Raw genomic sequence first — 18,630 nt, forward strand, 5'->3', positions numbered from 1 at the left:
CCTTAAGGACTCCGAAGCCGCTTTGAGCTGCTTCTGGGGTCGGCGGACTTTGCTTGCTCACCAGAGCAGCTCCTTGCAGGCCGGCTTTCCCGGAGTCTGTGAAGCAGAACCTGCACGGGCTGTGGGGAGGGTGGGCTGGGCTCGGCCCCCGCCCCCAGGGGCGCACACATTGATGTGTGGAGCCAGGCAGAGGCGTGGAATTCAGTTGCTTTCAGCCGCGTGTCTTTAAGGTGGCATCTGGGGGGCGGGGGAATGAGGAAATGCCAGTCAGTCCTGCCTGGGAAATCTGGGGGGTCCTGGGGGAGCGCCCGCCCCGCCCCACCCCTCCCGGTGATGAATTCCCATTCACTCCAGCATTGTGACGCAACTTGGATCTGTTGAGTTTCGACTGGGAAATGAAGGCTTTGCAGTTCTCATTTCCGTCTGAGCAAGGCGGGCGAGTTTGACCTCTAACAGAAGGTGCATTGAGCAGGGCTTGAGCAGGGCTTGAGGCGGGCGGGGGTTTCTGGGACCGGCTGACAGACGGGGAGAGGGACCTGTTGGGCGGGCACGTGCCTGTGCCCTTGCTGGAGTTTCTGCTGCTCGCAGTTGCCCAACAGGAAGTTTGTCTTGGTAGGCAAATGCGCTGGCCGACCAGGACGACCTGACTGTCAGGTAGCGTATCTCGCACCCGATCTGGCCATCTCGCAGGCTCCAGTGACACTCCTGTGACACCCCCGTGACGTCGGCAGGAAGTTTTTGAGGTTCAGGGTCAGTCAGCAGGCAGGAGAACCCGGGGGAGAGCACGCCAGGCCTTCACGGGTGGGAAGCGGGGCATAGCAGGACTGGGAGGGGGCTTCCCCCTTCGTGTCAGGGGGCAGAGGGCCGGGCCGGGCCCACCTGTGCTGCTGTTTGGGAGGAAGAGGGAATTCTAGGGGGAAAACGAAGAGAAAAAGGAATTCGAGTCCTCCTCCCCCCCCACCCCCCAGGAGCGTTTGCCCGTTTCCCAGAAGTACAGATCTGAGTGTTCTTGGTGAGTTTGGGGGCGTGGGCCAAGGCAGCGCTTCCCGCATCTGATCGCTCGTGCTCTTTCTCTTTCCGTCTTGACGGTTTGGGGGCACCACTTGGGTCTTGCAGAAGGTGAATTTGACAAGAAGGGGGACTGACTTGCTGGCCCGGGAGCTCCTGGGAGTGAGTCTCTTGCTCAGGTGGTTGTGGGCGTGTTGGCTTGCGCTACTCCGTGTGTCGGGCTCAGGCAGCCGACCTCGTTGTACTGCTCGCTGCTGGCCAGGGCGCGCTCCCCACTGGGCTTCAGTTGGGGGTCCAGTTCAGTCTGCCCCGGGGTAATGCTCGTGGGCAGAGCTTGGCCATTCTGGACTGGCTCGAGCGTCTTGGGAGTTGTGGGGTAGTTGGATCCTCGATGTTCTGGCGAGGTTGATCGTGAGAGGGGTTTCCAGTCACCTCGGCGACTCTGGCAGCGGTGTGGGTCACCAGGGCGCTCCAGGTCACCTTGCTGGGGGATGACACCCGCACCTCGCCCCTCATGTCAGCTTGCCCCGTGGTGGTTGGGTCGGGAGCCGCGCGTCTTGCCACGGCCTGGACCCCAGCGCCGCGTGTCATTTGTTCGCAGGCTCTGTGCGGGAGTCGTGTGGCTCCTGGCCGAGAGGTGACGGGAGGTGGGCCCGGCCCCTTCGCTATGGCACGCCTGCTGGGTGGGAGGTCCGCTTTCAGGACGGGAGGAGGGGCGGGGGCTGAGTTCCCGCCTCTGCGCCCCTCTCTTTTTAAAACCCTTTTTGAGACTTCTGGTGTGCGTGGTGGGTGTGGAGGGCCCAGTCATTGGCCCTCTGGAGAGGGTGGGCTCCTGGGAGCCACACCCGCCTTGGGCGACTGAGTTGTCACCTCTGCCTTCTTCTAAGTGTCTTGTTTGTTTTCTGTTTGGGCCACACCCGGCAGTGCTCAGGTTACTCCTGCTCTGCACTCCTGGCGGTGCCAGGGATTGAATATGGGTCAGCGGCGTGCAGGGCAAGTGCTTGCCGGCGGCTTTACTGCCATCCCTGCCCCTGAGTGCCCTTTCATCTCCCGGACAAGTTGATAAGATTGTGACAGACGCTGCTGCTGCTGCTGCTGCGGTGTCAGCCTGAAGTCCCAGGGAGGTGTCGGCTAGTAAACTGTTTATTGGCGCTGAGGACTTTCCCTCCCAGGCCCTGGCTGAGTCAGAGGTTCACGCGCGAGGTTGTCCGACGCTCGACCAGGTCCAGGTGGGGATCTGGGCCCGGCGGACCGCAGGCGCCTGCCGTGTGGCCGACGCGACTTGGCTGTCGGGTTTCCGCACGCGTCTCGGTCCGGCGGCCCTTTCGGCCACCTCGGCTCACTCACGCCTGCCGTCGCGCTGGCGGGGCTGCGAGAACGCTCCCGGAAACGCTCGGTAGGGCTCTGGACACGCATGCCGTTCACATGTAAGTATGAGCCGCGGTGGCTCTTGCGTGTGCCCTGCAGACCTGCTCGTCCTTCTCTGGCCACGAGGCCTGGGGGACGCCCCCCCGCAGCCGCCCGCACACTCGCTTCCACGCCTGGTGGCCGGCCTCTGCCGCCCGTGCCACGGTGGGTGTACGGATTGCTTTCTGTCTTTCAACAGTTCCCGAAGTGCATGTGTGGGATTTGGTTGAAGAACGCTGGCTCCGGTAATCGGAAAGCATCGGGGACGCTGCTTGCCTGCGCTCTTTTCTCAGACTAGTCTGAAGGGGGATGCCCCACTCAGGCGGGATTGGTGCGGCCGAAGGGCAGAATATCCTCCAGGTAAGCGATTCCCTGTCTTGTTCCCCTCCCGTGAAACTCTGCTCACCCTGCTCAGCACCTCTCACTCTTCGCGGCCAAGGAAGACAAGTTTGGGTGTGGATGAGTGAGGCCCAAGCCCCCGGGGGCCCGGGAGCCTGGTTTCAGGGTAGGGAGCGAGTCGAGGGCCCCGGAGCCTGACGTCAGGGTAGGGCGTATCGTCTCTAGTCGTAGTTTCTGGGTTCCTCCGGCCAGAGGGTGTGGTAGCGGCCTCCGTTTCAGGAAGGAAGACCCGTGAGCCAGGGCCGGTAGTATCAGGCTGTAGCTCCTGGTTTGACCGCAGCAGCGCTGGCATCTGCTGAGTGCTGCGTTCCGCTGTGGAGCCCAGTTTTATTTTTTGGTGGAGGGCTTGGGGTGGAGGGTTGGCGGACCCCTGGTGATGGAAGGGTGACCTCTGGGAGTTCTTGGCGGACCCCATGTGGTTCCAGGGCCGCGTCGGCCGTGTGTGAGGCAGGAGCCTGAATCCGGCTGTGCCGCTGTGGGTGTTTCCCGCGTGCCGCCGTGCAGCGCGCCCGCGCTCTCCCCTGCCCTGGCCTGCAGGGGTGTTGAGGAAGGGTGTGGTGAGCATTGGGGGACAGTCGAGCTTGTGTCTCCGTGGCTCTGGCTTCATGGTCTCGTCCCTCCTGCTCTCTTCCCGGCGTTGGCTGACGTTTGCAGCCGGCGCAAGAGCTTCTTACAGCGAGGTCCTTGGGTGGCCTGGTGCTCACCTGCCTGGTGGACAGCCCGGGGTCCTCAGTCCCAGGAAGAGCAGGGAGGAAGCGGGAGGGACCACGGCACTGCAGGGTTCCATCCTGTCCTCTCAGATTCTCTTTGGTCTTTATTGGATTTTTTAACTTGCTTAAGGACTTCTTTGACCTGTGGCCGTCAGATCATTTCCTTGACCACTTCCATTTGGCGGGGGCGGGGGTACTTAATGTTATCTCCAGATTCCCACTCACTTCTTTCAAATGTTTAAAAAAAAAAAACTTCATCGTGGATCAGTACTCTCCACGATTTGTGTTTTGACTGAATCACGTGGTATTTGCTAGGATTTGCACTGCGTGAGCGTTGGCTGCTTGGGGCATCTCGTGCGTTTGGAGAGGGGCTGGTCGTGACCTGTGGCCGGCACTTTGCTCAGCCCAGGGCAGGGCATGCTAAGTATGTGCACCCTTTCATTTCCGGTAACCCACGGGGACGCGGCTCATGTAGGGGAGAGGCTGGGTGAATCGGGTGCAGGCGCAGATGCAGATGCGGGTCCAGCCGCGGCCGTGGCCGTTGGTCTGCAGAGGCCAGAGGGCTGGAGAGCGTCACCCACTCTGTTGTTGGGAGGGACGCGTGTGTGTGGCCCCTTCCGTGCAGAGCGGCGTGGAGGGGTGTGGGCCGGTGAGCTTTTCCGGGTGCTGGGGTCAGCCACAGAGCTCCATGCTGCTCTTGGCAGAGGCCGTGTGGGTCTCTCCCTGGCCGATGTCCCTTGGTGTGCCCGGATGGTCTCTCATAGGTGGGCCGTAAAGAAACACAGTAGGGGAGGGACGAACACCAGGGCCGGTGGAAATCGCACCGGAAGGCTGGTGTTGGTCAGAAACGGGCCCGTGTGGAGGGGCGCCTTCAGCTGGGAGGGGCGGTGGTGCTGGCAGGTGGTGGTGTGTGGTGCGTGAACGCTATCGTAGGGCCGGGAAACAGCACGAAAACTTTAAAACAACAACAACAACAAAAAAGCACCTCTCGCAGAAGCCGACAGGGCGGGGGACACTGGGGAGGGGGTGTGCCCGAAACCTAACCAGGAATGTCTTGGTTGGTGCACGGTGACAGAGAAGAAAGCACCAAGGACTGTGCCTGTCCCGGGCAGCCCCAGGCAGCGCAGCGTCTGACGCCACTCCAGGTTGCCCAGTTTGCCTTTGGCCGCCCTCCCTGGCAGGCCTGCGGTTCCTCGGTGCTGTCTTGGCCAGGGCAGGGGCCGTCTCTCTGGCCAGGGGTGGCCCTGGCCTCTCTGGTCCACTCGACGGACGTTGTCCCCTCCCGGCACGGGCTTCCATCGCTCACTCCTGCCCGGTGCTGGTCCCTGTGGCCTCCTGCTGCCGACACACCCCTTCAGCGTGTTCAGTCTGGCCCCCAGAGAGGGTGTCGGTGGGGCTGGTGGTCCCTCCTCTTGCCCCCCACCCCATCATCGGGTGACGTCGCTCTGGCTTGCTCTGTTGTCATTCTGGGGCTGTCCCCACTGAGGCAGGGACACACGCGCATGCTGACGTTTCAGTAGGGACTAGGGGACAGAGGCCGACGGGGACATGAGTTGGTTTGGCTGGACCGTGTGACCCCCCCCGGAGTATGGACCGTGAGCCATGAGAGGACCGGGTTGGGGGTGGCAGATGGTCCCTCTCCAGGCTCCGGTTCTCTTCTTCCAGGACAGGGCAGCGGTGGCCCCTGGCAGAGGGACGGTGGGAGACAGGCCTGATCTGTAGCCCACAGGGACTGGACTGGTGGAAGGTTGGGTACACATGGCGGGGAGCGGGGTGCTGGCTGTGTGTCGGCCACTCGGCTCTGAGATTCTGTGTCTTGGCTTTGCCAACGACGATCTGGTGGGTCCTCCGGCTCCCAGAGCACCCAGGTTTTCAGGGGTGGGTTGGAAAAAGCTGCTGACTCGGGCCTACGCGGGCAGCTCGGGGCTTGGGCGAGCGCCCCCAGGGCCGCCAAGGAGAGCAGGGAGGGGGCCGGAGCCCTGGGACAGCGCGGAGGATTTTTGCCTTGTAAGTAGCCAAACCGGGTTCCATCCTCGGTGCCCTAAGAGATCCCCGGCGCCCTGCCGGGAGTGGGCCCTGAGCATCCTGGGTGGGGCCCCCAAACCGAACAAAGAGCCGCGGTACCAGAGCGGAGCACACGGGGCCGTTTGCAGGCCGAGGAGCTTCTTCATTTTGCTCAGGGCCCTGGGGCCGGGGCCCAGGGCAGGCGCTTGGCTCTGTCCTCCCGACAGAGGAGTGAGCCCCAAGCTCTGCTGGGCGTGGTTCAATCCTCCACGCGCCCACCCACCCACCCTGGCAGCCGTAGCATCCACCTGGGCCGTGGCCTCCCGTGATGCCCAGGTCTCGCTCGAGAAGCTCGTTTCCTGCCACTCTCAGGGCGTCACATCTCTGAGCCGGTCGCGGGAACACGGTTTTCTCCTGCCTTTTCCTCCTGGGACGGTCCCCGGGGCCAGCTTGAGGCCCAGGGGTGTGGGGGGCGCACGTGTGCTCCCCTGGACTGCGTGCTGCCCGGCCCGCTCTCCCTCTGTCCCTGCCCTTCCCTGCACTCTTTCCTCCTCCCCTCGCCCACGTGGCGGCTTTGAAAGCCGTAAGCCTCCCACCCTTCACGGTTCACGCTGCATCTCCCCACCACACCCCCCAGGTGCTTCCTCCCATACACAGTGAACCCCCTGTCATACCATCACGCCTGTTTCATACATGTCTGTGGCCATTGGACAGGGGCCAGAGAGAGAGAGAGAGAGAGAGAGAGAGAGAGCGCACAGTGGGCAGGGCACTTGCCACCTGGGCTCTGTCCCTGGCACCCCATGTGGTCTTCAATCCCACCAGGAACCATCACAGATCACTGAGCACAGCGCCAGGAGTCAGCGCCCCAGAACCAAAATAAATCAGACCACGTCTAAGAAGATCCAAGTCATTCCCTAATGCAGTGTCCAATGTCCAGTTAAAAGTTTCTTCCTAAGTAGGCTATAGACCCAACATGACTGCCACTCAATTCCTCTTTTGCAAACCACAGCACCCAAAAGGAGAGAGAGAACGAAAGGGAATGCCCTGCCACAGAGGCAGGGTGGGATGGAGGAGTTGGGGATTGGGAGGGATACTGGAATCCGTGGTGGCGGAGAACGGGCACTGGTGGAGGGATGGGTACTCGATCATTGTATGACTGAAACCCAAGCACAAAAATTTGTAAGTCTACAACTGTACCTCATGGTGTTTCACTAATAAAACAATAAAATACAATAAAAATAAAATAAAACACACACACAAAAAGTCTCTTTCTAGGGTGGGATTTGGCCTAGATTTGGCCTCTGTGGCCGTCGTTGGCGGGGCCTCTGGTACCCGGGACAGGACTGGTATTGGCGTGCTTGTAGCACCAGCTCCCGGCATTGGTAACCACGGTCAGAACCGGGCGAGGGAACTCAGTGGGCTGAGGACAGGCCCGTGTCCCCTGCAGCGTGCTCTGAGCCCGTGGCCATGCCCCTGAGCAGGGAGCAGCCAGGAGGGACCCAAACCAAGCAGACTCATTCAGCATCAGCACCTAGACTCCTGAGAGGGCGTGGAGGAGCCGCAGACCACGTGCTTTTCAGAACCCTCAAATTTTTATCTTCAGTTTCTTAAATTACGCACTCAAGAAGGGAGCCCTCCCCCCGCCCCTCATGTCTTATCATGCTCCCCCCAAACCACGCCCCCTCTGTTTGGGGGCCACACCTGGCCGTGCTCGGTGCTCACTCCTGGATCTGAGTTCAGGTTACTCCTGGTGGGGCTCCAGGGACGGGGGGGGGGTGCCGGGATCCAGCCCGGGTCCCTGGTGTGCAGGCAGCAGTCGCCCCGGACCCTCTTCTTTGCCCCCTCCTCCCTGGCATTGCTCGTTTTATTTTGGGGGGTGGCGGGTGGTTTGGGTCACACAGGAGGGGGCTCGTGTCCACTGCCCAGGATTGATCCCTGCGTCCCCCGGGGGCTGGTGGCGCCCTTCACTTGCCGAGTGTTCCCATTGGCTTCCTCCCTCGCACCTGTACTTCTGCCATGTGCTCGGGGGAAGCGTTTGGCCAAGGATGCTTCATCCGAGCACAGCGCTGTCCACCTCGTGAGTGCCCGCGGCCTGCTCCATGCCAGCCTTCCTCCCTAGGAAGTGGTGTCAGCTTCCCGATCCCAGATGGATGGGAGCTGCAAAGGGGGGGTTTCTGGGCTGTCGCCGCCTGGCTGCCTGGGAGCTGCTGGGCCCGCTTCTCTCTGAGACGCCCAGACTGCCTGCATTCTGCCGAGAGCCCCTCGGCTCGGCTGCCCGGCCAGGACCTCGGCAGCTTCTGTCCCTGGGCTTCTGCTTTCCCTGCACGTCAGTGACCGACCTTCCTCCAGGGCTGGCCACTTTCAGGGGGCAGTCAGATTTAGATGCCCAAACGATTGTTCTGGGGTTGTGGTCGCTTTCGGATCCTTCTGTGGACAAAAGAACTGTGATGTTGTCAGTCTCGGCTACTGAAAGTTATTTTTTAACTCAGAAGTCATCCCCACAGGGGTATCTTTCTAAACCTGCAAGCCCTGGCGTTTTGGAAAGTCCCAGGAATCATAAAGCGCACCCCCCCCCCAGCCCCGGTGGTACTGCTTAGTGGTCTGTGGGCTGTGCGCCTGTGCCTCCAGGAGGCCAGGGAAGCCTGCCACGGGCTCGGGCCTAAAGGGCATTGCCGCATCTTGCATTTATTTACAGAAGGAATCTGATACGGAGACCCGGGAGACCGTGATGGAGAGAGGCACTTGGGTGAGGCTCGGAAAGGAAGGAAGGGCATTTCATAGGGCATCGCACGGAGCGGGCAGACGGGCGGGGGAGGGGCGCGGAGCAGAGGTGACAGAGAGCAGGGGCCAGGCAGAGACTGTGGGAGGGAGGCACATGGAGCTGTTTCGTAGGTGCTAAAAGACAGGGTGTGGAGGGAGAGGAGGAGACAGGTGCTCACAGGTGGAGGGTACCCAAGTGGGCGGGTGGTGGGTGCGCCGTAGTTGGAGCCCGTCTGGGGTCTTCAGCGTGGATCCCGCCTGGCCGCGTGAGCTTTTGAGCTTGTGATTCCAGGCCGGGGGAAGGGCTGGGGGTGCTGCGGTCTGAAAGCAGGGGTGACATTGGAAATCCGAGCAGGACGGGTGCTTGCAGGAGCCCACACTGCCTGTCGGGCTGGAAGGTGCATCGGAGAGGAGGGACAGCAGTGGGTTAGAGACGGTGGAATATTCCAGGCGAGGGATGGCAGGAGAGTAACAGATGGTGGGAAGAGGCGGAACCCCGGGCTGCTGGAGAGCGGGTCGACCGTGTTGATAGCCGGCGTGTGTTTGTGTGTGCACGGCAAGCCCGGCGCGGTTCAACACGAGGCCTGTTTCTGGAAAGCTCGGCTCTTTGGCTCGCGTCTCTCAGTTTCTGGGAGTTGACCCCTTGCCTTCGCGATCTCTTGGTTCCCTTGGAGAGAGGCTCTGCATTGTCACGTGAAGCTTAGTGGAGTTATACACACGAACAGACTTTGGTTTCCGAACCGATGTCGCTTCATCTCTGGAAGTTGTGTGCAGAGTGGTCAGGTTTCCTCCCGGAATCTTCCCTACTGCCCCGGAGCTGGACTCCCGGGGCCGCGTTCCCGCATAGTTGCACTCAGCTCCAGCTGATTTTGCACCGTCTCTGCAGGCTGTGAAGTGCCGTCTGCAGGGCATTTGGAACCCGTGATGGGGCGGTGCTCAGGAACCTCCTGGGCAGGCTGGGACCTGACTGTCCGGTGCCGTGGCACCCTCGGGCCAGGCGATTGGGGGAGATAGAGGTGGACAACAGGGGAAGCACCAGTATGGGAGGGAGGTGACACAGAGGCCCCAGGCCCCACCTGAGGCACAGTGGGGAAGCTTCCAGTTCCAGGGTGGGGGAGGGGCATGGCTCTCAGTGTGGCTCCCCCCAGTAACCACGCTCAGCGTGGAGGGTGCCTGGGTGCACACCTGAAGCCTGCGCCCTGCCGTGTCTCTTGCTCTTGTCTCTGGGGGGCCTTTGGGGGTGGGGGGTGTCCCAGTCGAGATGGAGAGCACCCCCCACCTCTCGTTTCAGCTCATACCGCTGGCTGGCCCGGGACTCTGCAGAGGCCCCTTGATGTTGCCAGGCCTTTTTGATTTTTTTTAAAAAATTTTTGGGATTTGGGGCCTTGCCCGGCAATGCTCAGGGTTGACCCCTGACTCTGAGCTCAGGGATCACTCTGGGGGCAACTGGGGGACCTTGTGGGGTGCCGGGGATTGACCCCCCCAGGTGGACTGCATGCCAGGCAGGCACCCTCCCCGCTGTGCTGCCGCTCCCTGGCCCTTGTTGGGCCACTGATCCGAGCTGCCTCTGAGGGTTGCTGAGTGGCGTCTGCTGGGGGCCTGCTCCGGAGGCTTTGCACCCTTCAGCTGTTGTTTGCGGGATGCGGCCCACCCAGGTTTCATCCCCAGCACTCCAGAAGGTCCCCCAAGCCCGGCCGGGCCTGATGCCTGAGTGTAGAGCCAGGTGAAGAGTAACAAAAAGAGACCCGCCCCCCCCCCCCCCAGATGTGGCCCTCAAACCAAACGGAAAAGAAAGACGTGTCCCCAGAGGCTCGGGAGCCGGGCGGCGTGTTCAGCAGCCCCTGGACGGCCCCTTGGGCTCACGGCGGGTGCGGTCACCAGCTCCCGTCCCGCTGGGCTCCTCTTGCTCCGCGGGTTTTTGAGGTTCACTGTGGTGTCAGGTGTTTGTCCCTCGCCGTGGCTCCGTGGGATGACATCATGTGCGTGGGCGGCAGCTGGCCGGGCCTCCCGCTGATGGCTATCTGGGCTGCGTCCAGGCTGCGTGTGCGGAAAGCTCCTGGCATGGGCTCGGCCTTTTGTGCCGACGTTTCTCTCCCGAGTCTCCCCGCACGCCGGGCCCGGGCTGCCGCGGGTCCCGTGTCGGCGGCCTGTGGGGTCAGCTGCCCCGGCCTGGCCCGCGGTGGTGCTTGACCGAGCGGGGGAGGGAAGGGAGAGCCCCTTGCAGTGTCCATCTGCATCCTCCTCGCATCCTCCTCGTGGCCAGCGGGGGTCAGCGCTTCCGGGAGTGCTCCAGACTCTTTTTGTTATTCTCATCATCCTGGTGTGGGGGCCACACCGGGCAGTACCTGGGTGACCCTGTGGGGTGCTGGGCATCAAACCTGGATTGGGCGTGTGCCAGGCACATGCCCTGCCCATTGTCCTGTCGCTCCACCCCGTCGACGACTTCTAGCGAGGTGGCTGCGTGTGCCTGGATAACGGCAGCTTCTCTCTGCCGTGCCCTGCGGGTTCCTGCCCGCCTGTGCCCGGGCAGCCCCCTGGTGCTGCCTGTCTCGGGCTGGCCCTGAGGGTCTTACGCTGACGCAGTCTAGGGAGCCAGAGCCAGGGATTTGCCACTGCGCCCGAAACTTCTGTTATTGATGGTGGTGTAAATCACCGTGCCAAAGTCCAGACGGGAAAAAGGCTCGTCTTTCTAAGAGTTGGGAGTCTGTGCGTCCTTAGGGCTGGCTCGGGGCTCTGCTCAGGGCTGGCTCCTGGCGGGCGCAGGGGACCATGTAGGGCACGGGGAACCATACCTGGGTTGGCTGAGTGCAAGGCAAGTGCCCCTACCTCCCCTTCTCTGGCCCCAGGGATCAAGATTCTTTCCTGCACCCCCCCAATGCTGATCCAGCTAACTCACATTGTCCTTTATATGCACACTGGGAACTATTGGGAGGTCGTTCAGTAAGACACATTTTCTTTTCAAGAGGTTATATATATTACAGAAAAAACATACGAACATGATATAAAATTAAAAACAGAAGCCGGAGAGGGGTGGAGGGACCCTGTGGGATGCCAGGGCTTGAACCCTGTCCGGCCGTGTGCAAGATAGCCCCCATGACCACTGCGCCGTCTGTCCGTCCGTCCGCCCGCCCGCCCGCCTGCCTGTCTGTCCGCTCTTCTTTTCTGTAGGTGTCTCACCTTTGTTTTTCCACACGTGAAGTTGTTCTGCAGGCTGCGTTTTTCTGCCCGGCAGTGCCCAGGGCAACTCGGCGCCATGACCTCGTGGTCGTGTTTCAAAGGTGCCTGTTAGCTGAGTAAAGGCTCGGCCTTGGTAGCCGTCACACCTGCCCTTTGTGGGCCTCTCGGTTCTGTCTCGTAAAGCCCGGCGTGCGTTCTCGGAAGCGGTGATTGCCACCTTGGGCGGGCGTCTCCGAGCTGGGGCTGGTGTGTCCTGAGAGCACGCAGAGAGCATGGAGCCCAGCCCTTGGCTGGCGGCCCCCATCAGGCCGTGGCCCCCTCGGCATCTGCGTGGCTGTGCTGTTCTGAGGGGCTCCAGCTTCTCCCGGTTCCCCTGCGGGTGGAGAACCCAACCGCTTGTCGCTCTCGTTCCTAGTGGCGTCGTTTGATTTTGGACCGGGGGTCTCCCGGCTGTGCTCAGGAGCCACTCCTGGCTCTGTGCCGGGGGCCACTCTGGCAGTGCCTGGTGGGCCCTTTGTGGTGCCAGGGACGGAACGGACTTGGATTTAGTGCAGGGCCAGAGCCTTCGCCCCCGGACGGGCCTGACTGTCGTCCAGCTGTGCCGTCAGTCTTTGCAAGTGGGGCCCGGCAGGACCCTCTGCTCACCCCGCTGCACCCAGAGGCCCTGGGGAAGCGGTGCTTGCGTTAGACGTTGGCTGCTGCATCTGGGTCGACTCTTCTCGGGGTCCCGCACACGTGCGCATGTGTCTGTCTGTCTGTCTGGGCTGTGGGAGCGCCTCCGTCCTGGAGGGGCATGACTCTCTGCCCTCGCCCAGCGCGGCATTTCCCGATACCTTTAGGGGACCTGCACGTGTCCTCTGTGCTGGGCCCCAGCTGCCCGCCAGGGCCTCTGCTTACCTCCTGGTCTTGCCTGGTTTTCATCTAAAAAAAGGGGGGGTGGGGACAACAATTCCTTTACATTAGTGTTTAGGGGCCGGAGCGGTATAGCACAGCAAGTAAGACGTTTGCCTTGTGTGTGGCTGACTGGGTTCGGCCCCCCAAATGGCTCCCTGAGCCCCGCCAGAAGTGATCCCAGAGCACCGAGCCAGGAGCAGGCCCTGAGCACCGCCAGGTGTGGCCCACACAGCATCCACAACTAAGTCGTGTTATACTTAACTGCCCGGTGGGCTCATAGATACACTCACTTATTTGAAGTCAGCTTGAAGATTTCCGGAGTAACGGAGCAGACAGTCTGGGGTCCCCCTCAAGGTGCCCCCCAGCACACCCGCCCCATCATTGACGTCCTGCGCTCACAGACGTGTTTGTTAGTGGCCAGGGTCCAGAGTTGTCCTGACTGTCTGCCTGTTTGCCCGGGTCGGGTCTGAGACCGTCTCTGAGAACACTGGCGGTTTCACGGAGGGTCGCGTGTGTTAGATTGCCTTGGGTGCAGGTCTGCGGGTCTCTCTCCTGAGTGTCGTGGTTGGTTTCTTCAGCTCCGGAGCCGACACATGCTGTGGACTTGGTGGCCACTTAAGTCTCTCTTGAAGCCATCGCCCCTCCCATCCTTCCTCTTTCTAAAAAGAAAAAAAAATTTTTTTTTAATATTGCCACGTATTTGTCCTTTCTTTGTTTCCCGTAGCTTCGTGGCTCTTGGCCATTGACCGAGACGTTTCTTGGATCTCGATCCAGCCTGTCTCTCCGTCAGCTAAAACCAAACATCCGACACGCCCCCGATCCGTGCTCAGTGCCTCGACGTTCTGTTCTTGCTCGGGAAGGGGCCCTGGAAGAGTCGAGCCCTTGGTGGGGCCCCGGGCGGCCACCGCCGGCCCCGCTCACAGGCGCTCTCCACTGCTCGTCTCTTGCCTTTTCCTGTTCTGTCTCTTTTGTTCGGGGGTGCTCAGGGGTCACTCCTGTGCGGGGCGTGTTGGTCAAACTCACTCCCCAGCCCCGGCTCTTGCCTTTTCTCGAGTCCGGCCCTCGGTGCCTTTGTGCTTCTCGGCTGCCTTTCAGCCTGACTCGATTCCAAAGACGAGGGTTTGGGTGATGACAAGTGACACATCCGACGTAGGAAGACAGAAACAAAATAAACGGGGAGAGACGATGCGGTGAAACGTGTGTGTAGGCAAACGAGATGAAGGCGGGCGAGGTGGGATGGCAGGTGGGGAGTGCTGGCCGCTGCAGAGGGCACCTGTGCCTGGACAGCCTTGGCGACACCCTGCTCGTCACGGGTCTGGAGGGAAGTGCCCTGCATGGGGGGTGGGGTGCTGCTCAGGCTCTGGGGAGAATCGGGGGTCCCTGCTGCAGCCTCGAGCTATGGCGTCTCCTGGACACTCCCGGAGTGTCATCCTGGTATCTGTGTCCCCTGCAGCCCCCTGTGTCGGCGATGGGGCTGTGCGGGCGAGGGATGGGAACCCGGCGGTGGCAGGACTCTGCCACCTGGCGTTGTTTGGGGCTTCGCCTGTGTCGTTTCATTTGCTCAAGGGTTTCCAGTTGTATGTACGGAAACCCTGTCACTGTCTTACATCGTGAAAGGGGCTGGATCGATTGGCAGGTCCTGAGGAAGCTGTGGGTTCCCGTTCCTCCTCCGCCTCACTCGGGCCCTTGCCGGTGACCCCTGGAGCTGGCCCCCAGGACAGAGGCATCACTGCAGCCCCGCCGCGCCGACCCTCTAACGTGACAACATTATTCTCTTCTTGGCCACACCTGGCTCTGGCCTCTGTGCCCAGGCGTCCCTCCTGTGGGACGTGGGGATCAAACCCGGGCCGGCCACGTGCAGGGCCAGCGCCCTGGCACTATCGCTCCAGCCCTGATAACACTATCTTCCCACCAGGCGTGTGCTGTGAATGGGAACCCGTCAGACCTTGCTGGATCTGTTGGATCGTTGAACAAATATTTATGGGCCCTACCAGGCACTCCAGGAACCTGGAAGCCTCCATTCGCCGGCCGTCAGGAGCTTGCCTAACCGTGTGGTTTGTGTAGCGTCGGGATTTCATGGACTCGTTTCTGAGACGGGACTCCACGTCTGCTTGGAAGCATGTTCTGTCCAAGAAATGGGTCGCTCTTGGCATTTTCTTGTGGTTGAGAGAGGCGTTTGGGGGTTTTGAATTCGATTATTTTTAAAGGGAGATGAGTGTCACCTTGTCGTCCTCTCCAGTTCTGGTAGCTGTTATAATTGTCTTTCTCTCGTCTTTCAGCTCGTCAGTGCTAAAGAAGTATGCCTCGCAGATGGCTTTTCTCTTAACCGCGGGAGGAAGTGGTTTCCTCAAGGCATCGGGGAGTATTCCCAGGAGAGCTGTCTCCTGTCCCTCCTCCCAGAATTAATGAAGACTGTGTTGGGAGAGTGACATCTGTGTTGTGTAGAGCATCTTGACTGGTTCCTTTGGGGCTGAGTCATTCATGGTTATTGCAACAGAGGAGGAGCTGCCCGAGAGCGTCCCGCCCTGAGCTGCTGTCCCCCCCCCCCCCACCCCCCATGCTGCAGGCAGACCCATTGATTGGGAGAGCCTGGCTGCTGGGTGGAGACCAGGGTCAGCTGGGGACACGGAACAATGGCCGCTATGAGAGTCCGCGCATCCCATCACGATGACGTGAATGGAGGGGCTGAGAGCTGGGCCCCTTTCTATCTGGTAATAGGCGACTTTGCATTCTGGTCTCATCCCATGAAGGAGGGAGGGAGGGAGGGGAAGGGAGAGGAGAGGAAAGGAGGAAAGAGAGAGCTAGCTAGGTGTCTAAGCAGGAAGCCCTTGAGAGGAACGATGTCTGGAACTCTTCAGAGCTGTCCTTCCGTGGACTACAGCTTAGGCTCTCCTGGTTTTTGTTTTATTTATTTATTTATTTATTTACTTATTTGCTTTTTGGGTCATACCTGGCAATGGTCAGGGATTACCCTGGCTCCACCCTCGGGAATTGCTCCTGACAGTGTTCGGGGGACCCTCTGGGATGCCAGGGATCAAACCTGGGTCGGCCGCGTGCAAGGCAAACGCCCTCCTGCTGTGCTATCGCTCCAGCCCCAGAGCTGCGTTTCTGTAAGCACTTTTTAGTTTTTAGGAAGTTCTCTTTCTTCCTCCCTTCCCCGCTTATAAACCAGGAAGTAATAAAGCTCTGTTGCCAGAAATACCCTGTGATGCGGGTGCCTTCGGCACTGAGAACATCTGCCGTGCAGTGCGTTGCGTTTCAGCATCTGATAGAGCGGCAGGCCCAGCCAACTTCTGAATGCAGCCGCAGTTTCAGATGAAAACCTTCAAACATAGGGCTATGGTGTGGCCTCCCTCGGGGGTCCCGCATGCCCTCTTCCGGAAAGCTGTGGCTTGCGTCCGCTCCAGGACAGACTGTGCTCCTCAGACAGACTCTGTACTCCTCAGTGTGTTTGGGCTGGGGACGCGCCTGGCAGTGGCGGGGTCAGCCCCCCGCGCCTCCCAGCCTGTGTGCTCTCGGGCCCAACACGCTTGGTTTTCTTCGGGGGAAGCAGACTCAGGATTTGGACCCCTCAGGCCTCCCCCTGCAGGTGCTTCCAGAAGTCTCTGACAGAGGCTGGCAGCAGAGCAGGCAGCAGGCTGGGGGGCCAGGAGGTGGCAGGCAGCTCTGGTGCCCGGGCGCGGGGGGGGGGACAGGTGCCTTTTTGCCGCCTTTCCCCCGGGGAACGCTCAGTTCCTTGAGGCAGGTGGGGGCAGAGGTGTGACTGCTCTCGGCTGGGACCCAGGGGCCAGTGCCCATCGCTGGACCCCGCGGAAGCGTGTGGTTGTGCCAGAGCTGCGCCTCTGTGTGGGGCTGGCCTGGAGGAAGCGGGCTGGGAACCAGGAATGCCCCGTGGCTGGATGTGCGGCTGAGAGAAGGAACGGGGCGGGATAGACGGAAATCCCTGTACTTCACATCTGGGATGCACTCGTTGATAGTCATTGCTACTTGGGGAAGTAATTATTAAATGTGACTTGATCGGAGTCACAGCCTGTCGTTTTTTGTTTGTTTGTTTGCTGCGCCCTGCAATGCTCAGGGGTTGCTCCTCGCTCTGCGTGCAGGAATCACTCCTGGCGGTGCTCCGGGGACCTTACGGGATGCCAGGGATGGAGTCCAGGTCCGTGCTCTCGCTCTGCCCGAGCCTTCCCCGTTCCCCCGCCCCCGTAGTTTAATTGTAGTTTAATTTCCTGCACGTTGAAATTGCTGAGTCGGATAAGGCGCACGGGGTTTCCAGCCTTGACTGTGCGGAGAAGTTACCAGTTACACTCCCCTCGGCCGTCTAGGGGCGCGACGGGAGAGGTTTGGAAATAGGCGTGAGGTTGCTGCTACGTTGGGCGCTGGTGTGCGGAGGAAGGCGGGGTTACCGCAGCTTCCGCCAGCCCCGGCCAGTCTCCCCCGCTCTCTGGGCCTCTGTTTCTTGTAAATTTATTTAGCCCTCTTGAGGGCTGATGGCATCCTTAGGAGAACAATGGATAGTGAAAATGAGGTTGGACTTCCGCAGGCACCTGGTTGGTTCCCTGATGGAAAGTTTCCTTCCCTGGCCAGCCTGCGCCCTGGCAGTCCGGTTGGTCCCGGCTGGGCTTGGGCTGATGTGAGGAGCTTGGGGGGGACCCCATCCTCCGCAGCTTCGCCTCGCCTCATGCCGGCGGGCCGGGGCCCTGCCGGAAATAGATGATTTGGTTACATCCTGTTCTGTCTGCTACTTAGAATAGAGGTTCCGCTCCCCCCACCGTCAAATCCTCCGCCTCCTCTCAGGGCCAGGAGGAGCCCAGGACAGTCCTGGAGTCACCAGTGGTAGCTGGAGTTTGGGGAACGCGTGCTAGAGGCTAATGGCCCCTACTACTATTTCTGCTGATCACGCGGCGAAATATTTCCCCAGTGCTCAGCATCTCAGCACATTTAAGCCCCGTCTGCTGAAGATGGGCCTGAAGGTATCGGAAAAAGGAATCCGTTCTTACAAACACCGCCGGGTCACGGTTTGTGACCTTCAGGAACTTTATAGCGATGCAATTATAAAGCACCACTTTAAAATTCACGGGCCCATGAAAGATGACCAGGGGCACTAGATTTTCGGGGCAGAAGCAGCAGCAAATGTGAATGAGTCAGAAATTGAGCGTGCCGAGCCACTGTCCACCGCGGTGGGGGTCGCTGGCCGCTGAGCCCAGTGGTCATTCGGCACGTGGTCGTTGTTAAAAGTTTAACGGGTGTGAGGAAGGTCTGGGCTGTGGCCTCAAGTCCCAGTTCCACTACAGTCTGGCCGAGAATAAATTTCCTCCTTCCTTTGGGGCACTGGCGCCGAGGCTGGAACTCGGGGCCTCCCACCCCAAACCCAGTTCCTGGCCCTCTTTCTCCTCCTCTTGCGTTTTCTAGGGGCAGGGGGCATGTCTGCAGTGCTGGGGCGGCCTCTTCTGGGGGTTGGGCCCCAGATCTTTGCGCCGGTTCCCTGGTTTCTTCCTTCCCCTTCCTTCTCCCCAGGCCCTTCGCTCTCGGTAGCACCTAGCCTAGCCTGAGGGATGCCCTGTGGAGTTATTTTTAAGTAGATAGTCCCGCTGCAGTTCAGTTGCTAAGAAGTACTGTGGTTCCTTTCTGGGTTCCGTGTTCCCTGGCTGCTGGCAGGCCCCATCGTGCTGACATGCAGTTCCTCGGTGGTGGTGATGTGGGGGAGGTGGGGGTGGGTGTTGTCTCTGCAGTTACTCGGTGGTGGTGATGATGTGGGGTATCGTCTCTGTGAAGGCGGCAGAGCCGGGGTCGGGTGTGGGAGGGCCTTTCCAGTGTGACTTCCATTCTGTCAGCCGGAGGTCTGCATCGTGGGTCTGGGCTTTAGAGCGTGGCATGAGGGCCCGAGAGGCAGGCAGTGGGGAGGGGGCTCTTGCTTGCTTTGCATGCATCCCGTAGGGTCCCCTCAGGTCCCCGGGAGTGACCTTGAGCACAGAGCTGGGAGTCCCGAGCACCCCTGGGCGTGGCTTTTTTTAGAAGTCCATTTTTTTCAGAAGAAATGGACTGCCTGTCCCCAAGGCAGAGAAGGCGGGGGGGGGGGGGGCGCGGGCGCGGTGTTCTCTCTGGCCTCCCTCCACAGCCCCAGCCGGAGCCTCAGAAAAGTCACGGAGTCCTTCGTGGCTGCGTCATCTCAGTGGCGACTGGCGTGGAGGGTGGGGAACCCCCGTGTGACCTGGCCGCGATGACGAGCCCCGGTGGGGAACCGCCCCGCTGACCAGAGCCAGGTCCTGGGCAG

At 60.8% G+C, this 18,630-nt stretch overlaps 1 protein-coding gene across 4 annotated transcripts in view; it reads left to right on the forward strand.

Annotated features, from left to right (window-relative positions):
- FBXW11 (F-box and WD repeat domain containing 11) overlaps positions 1-18,630 on the forward strand; it is a 60,049-nt gene that overhangs the window by 4,709 nt on the left and 36,710 nt on the right. For 2 of the 4 annotated variants that reach the window (XM_056112239.1, XM_056112240.1), the window contains exon 2: positions 2,615-2,775. The exons of the other annotated variants lie outside the window; for them this stretch is intronic. In XM_056112239.1, the coding sequence (XP_055968214.1) occupies positions 2,725-2,775 (51 nt within the window). In that variant the 5' untranslated portion in view covers positions 2,615-2,724. The remainder of the gene's footprint in view (positions 1-2,614; positions 2,776-18,630) is intronic. 4 annotated transcript variants of the gene reach the window in all.

Source organism: Sorex fumeus, unplaced genomic scaffold, assembly GCF_029834395.1.
Source record: "Sorex fumeus unplaced genomic scaffold, SorFum_2.1 ptg000017l, whole genome shotgun sequence".
NCBI classification, from domain to species: domain Eukaryota; kingdom Metazoa; phylum Chordata; class Mammalia; order Eulipotyphla; family Soricidae; genus Sorex; species Sorex fumeus.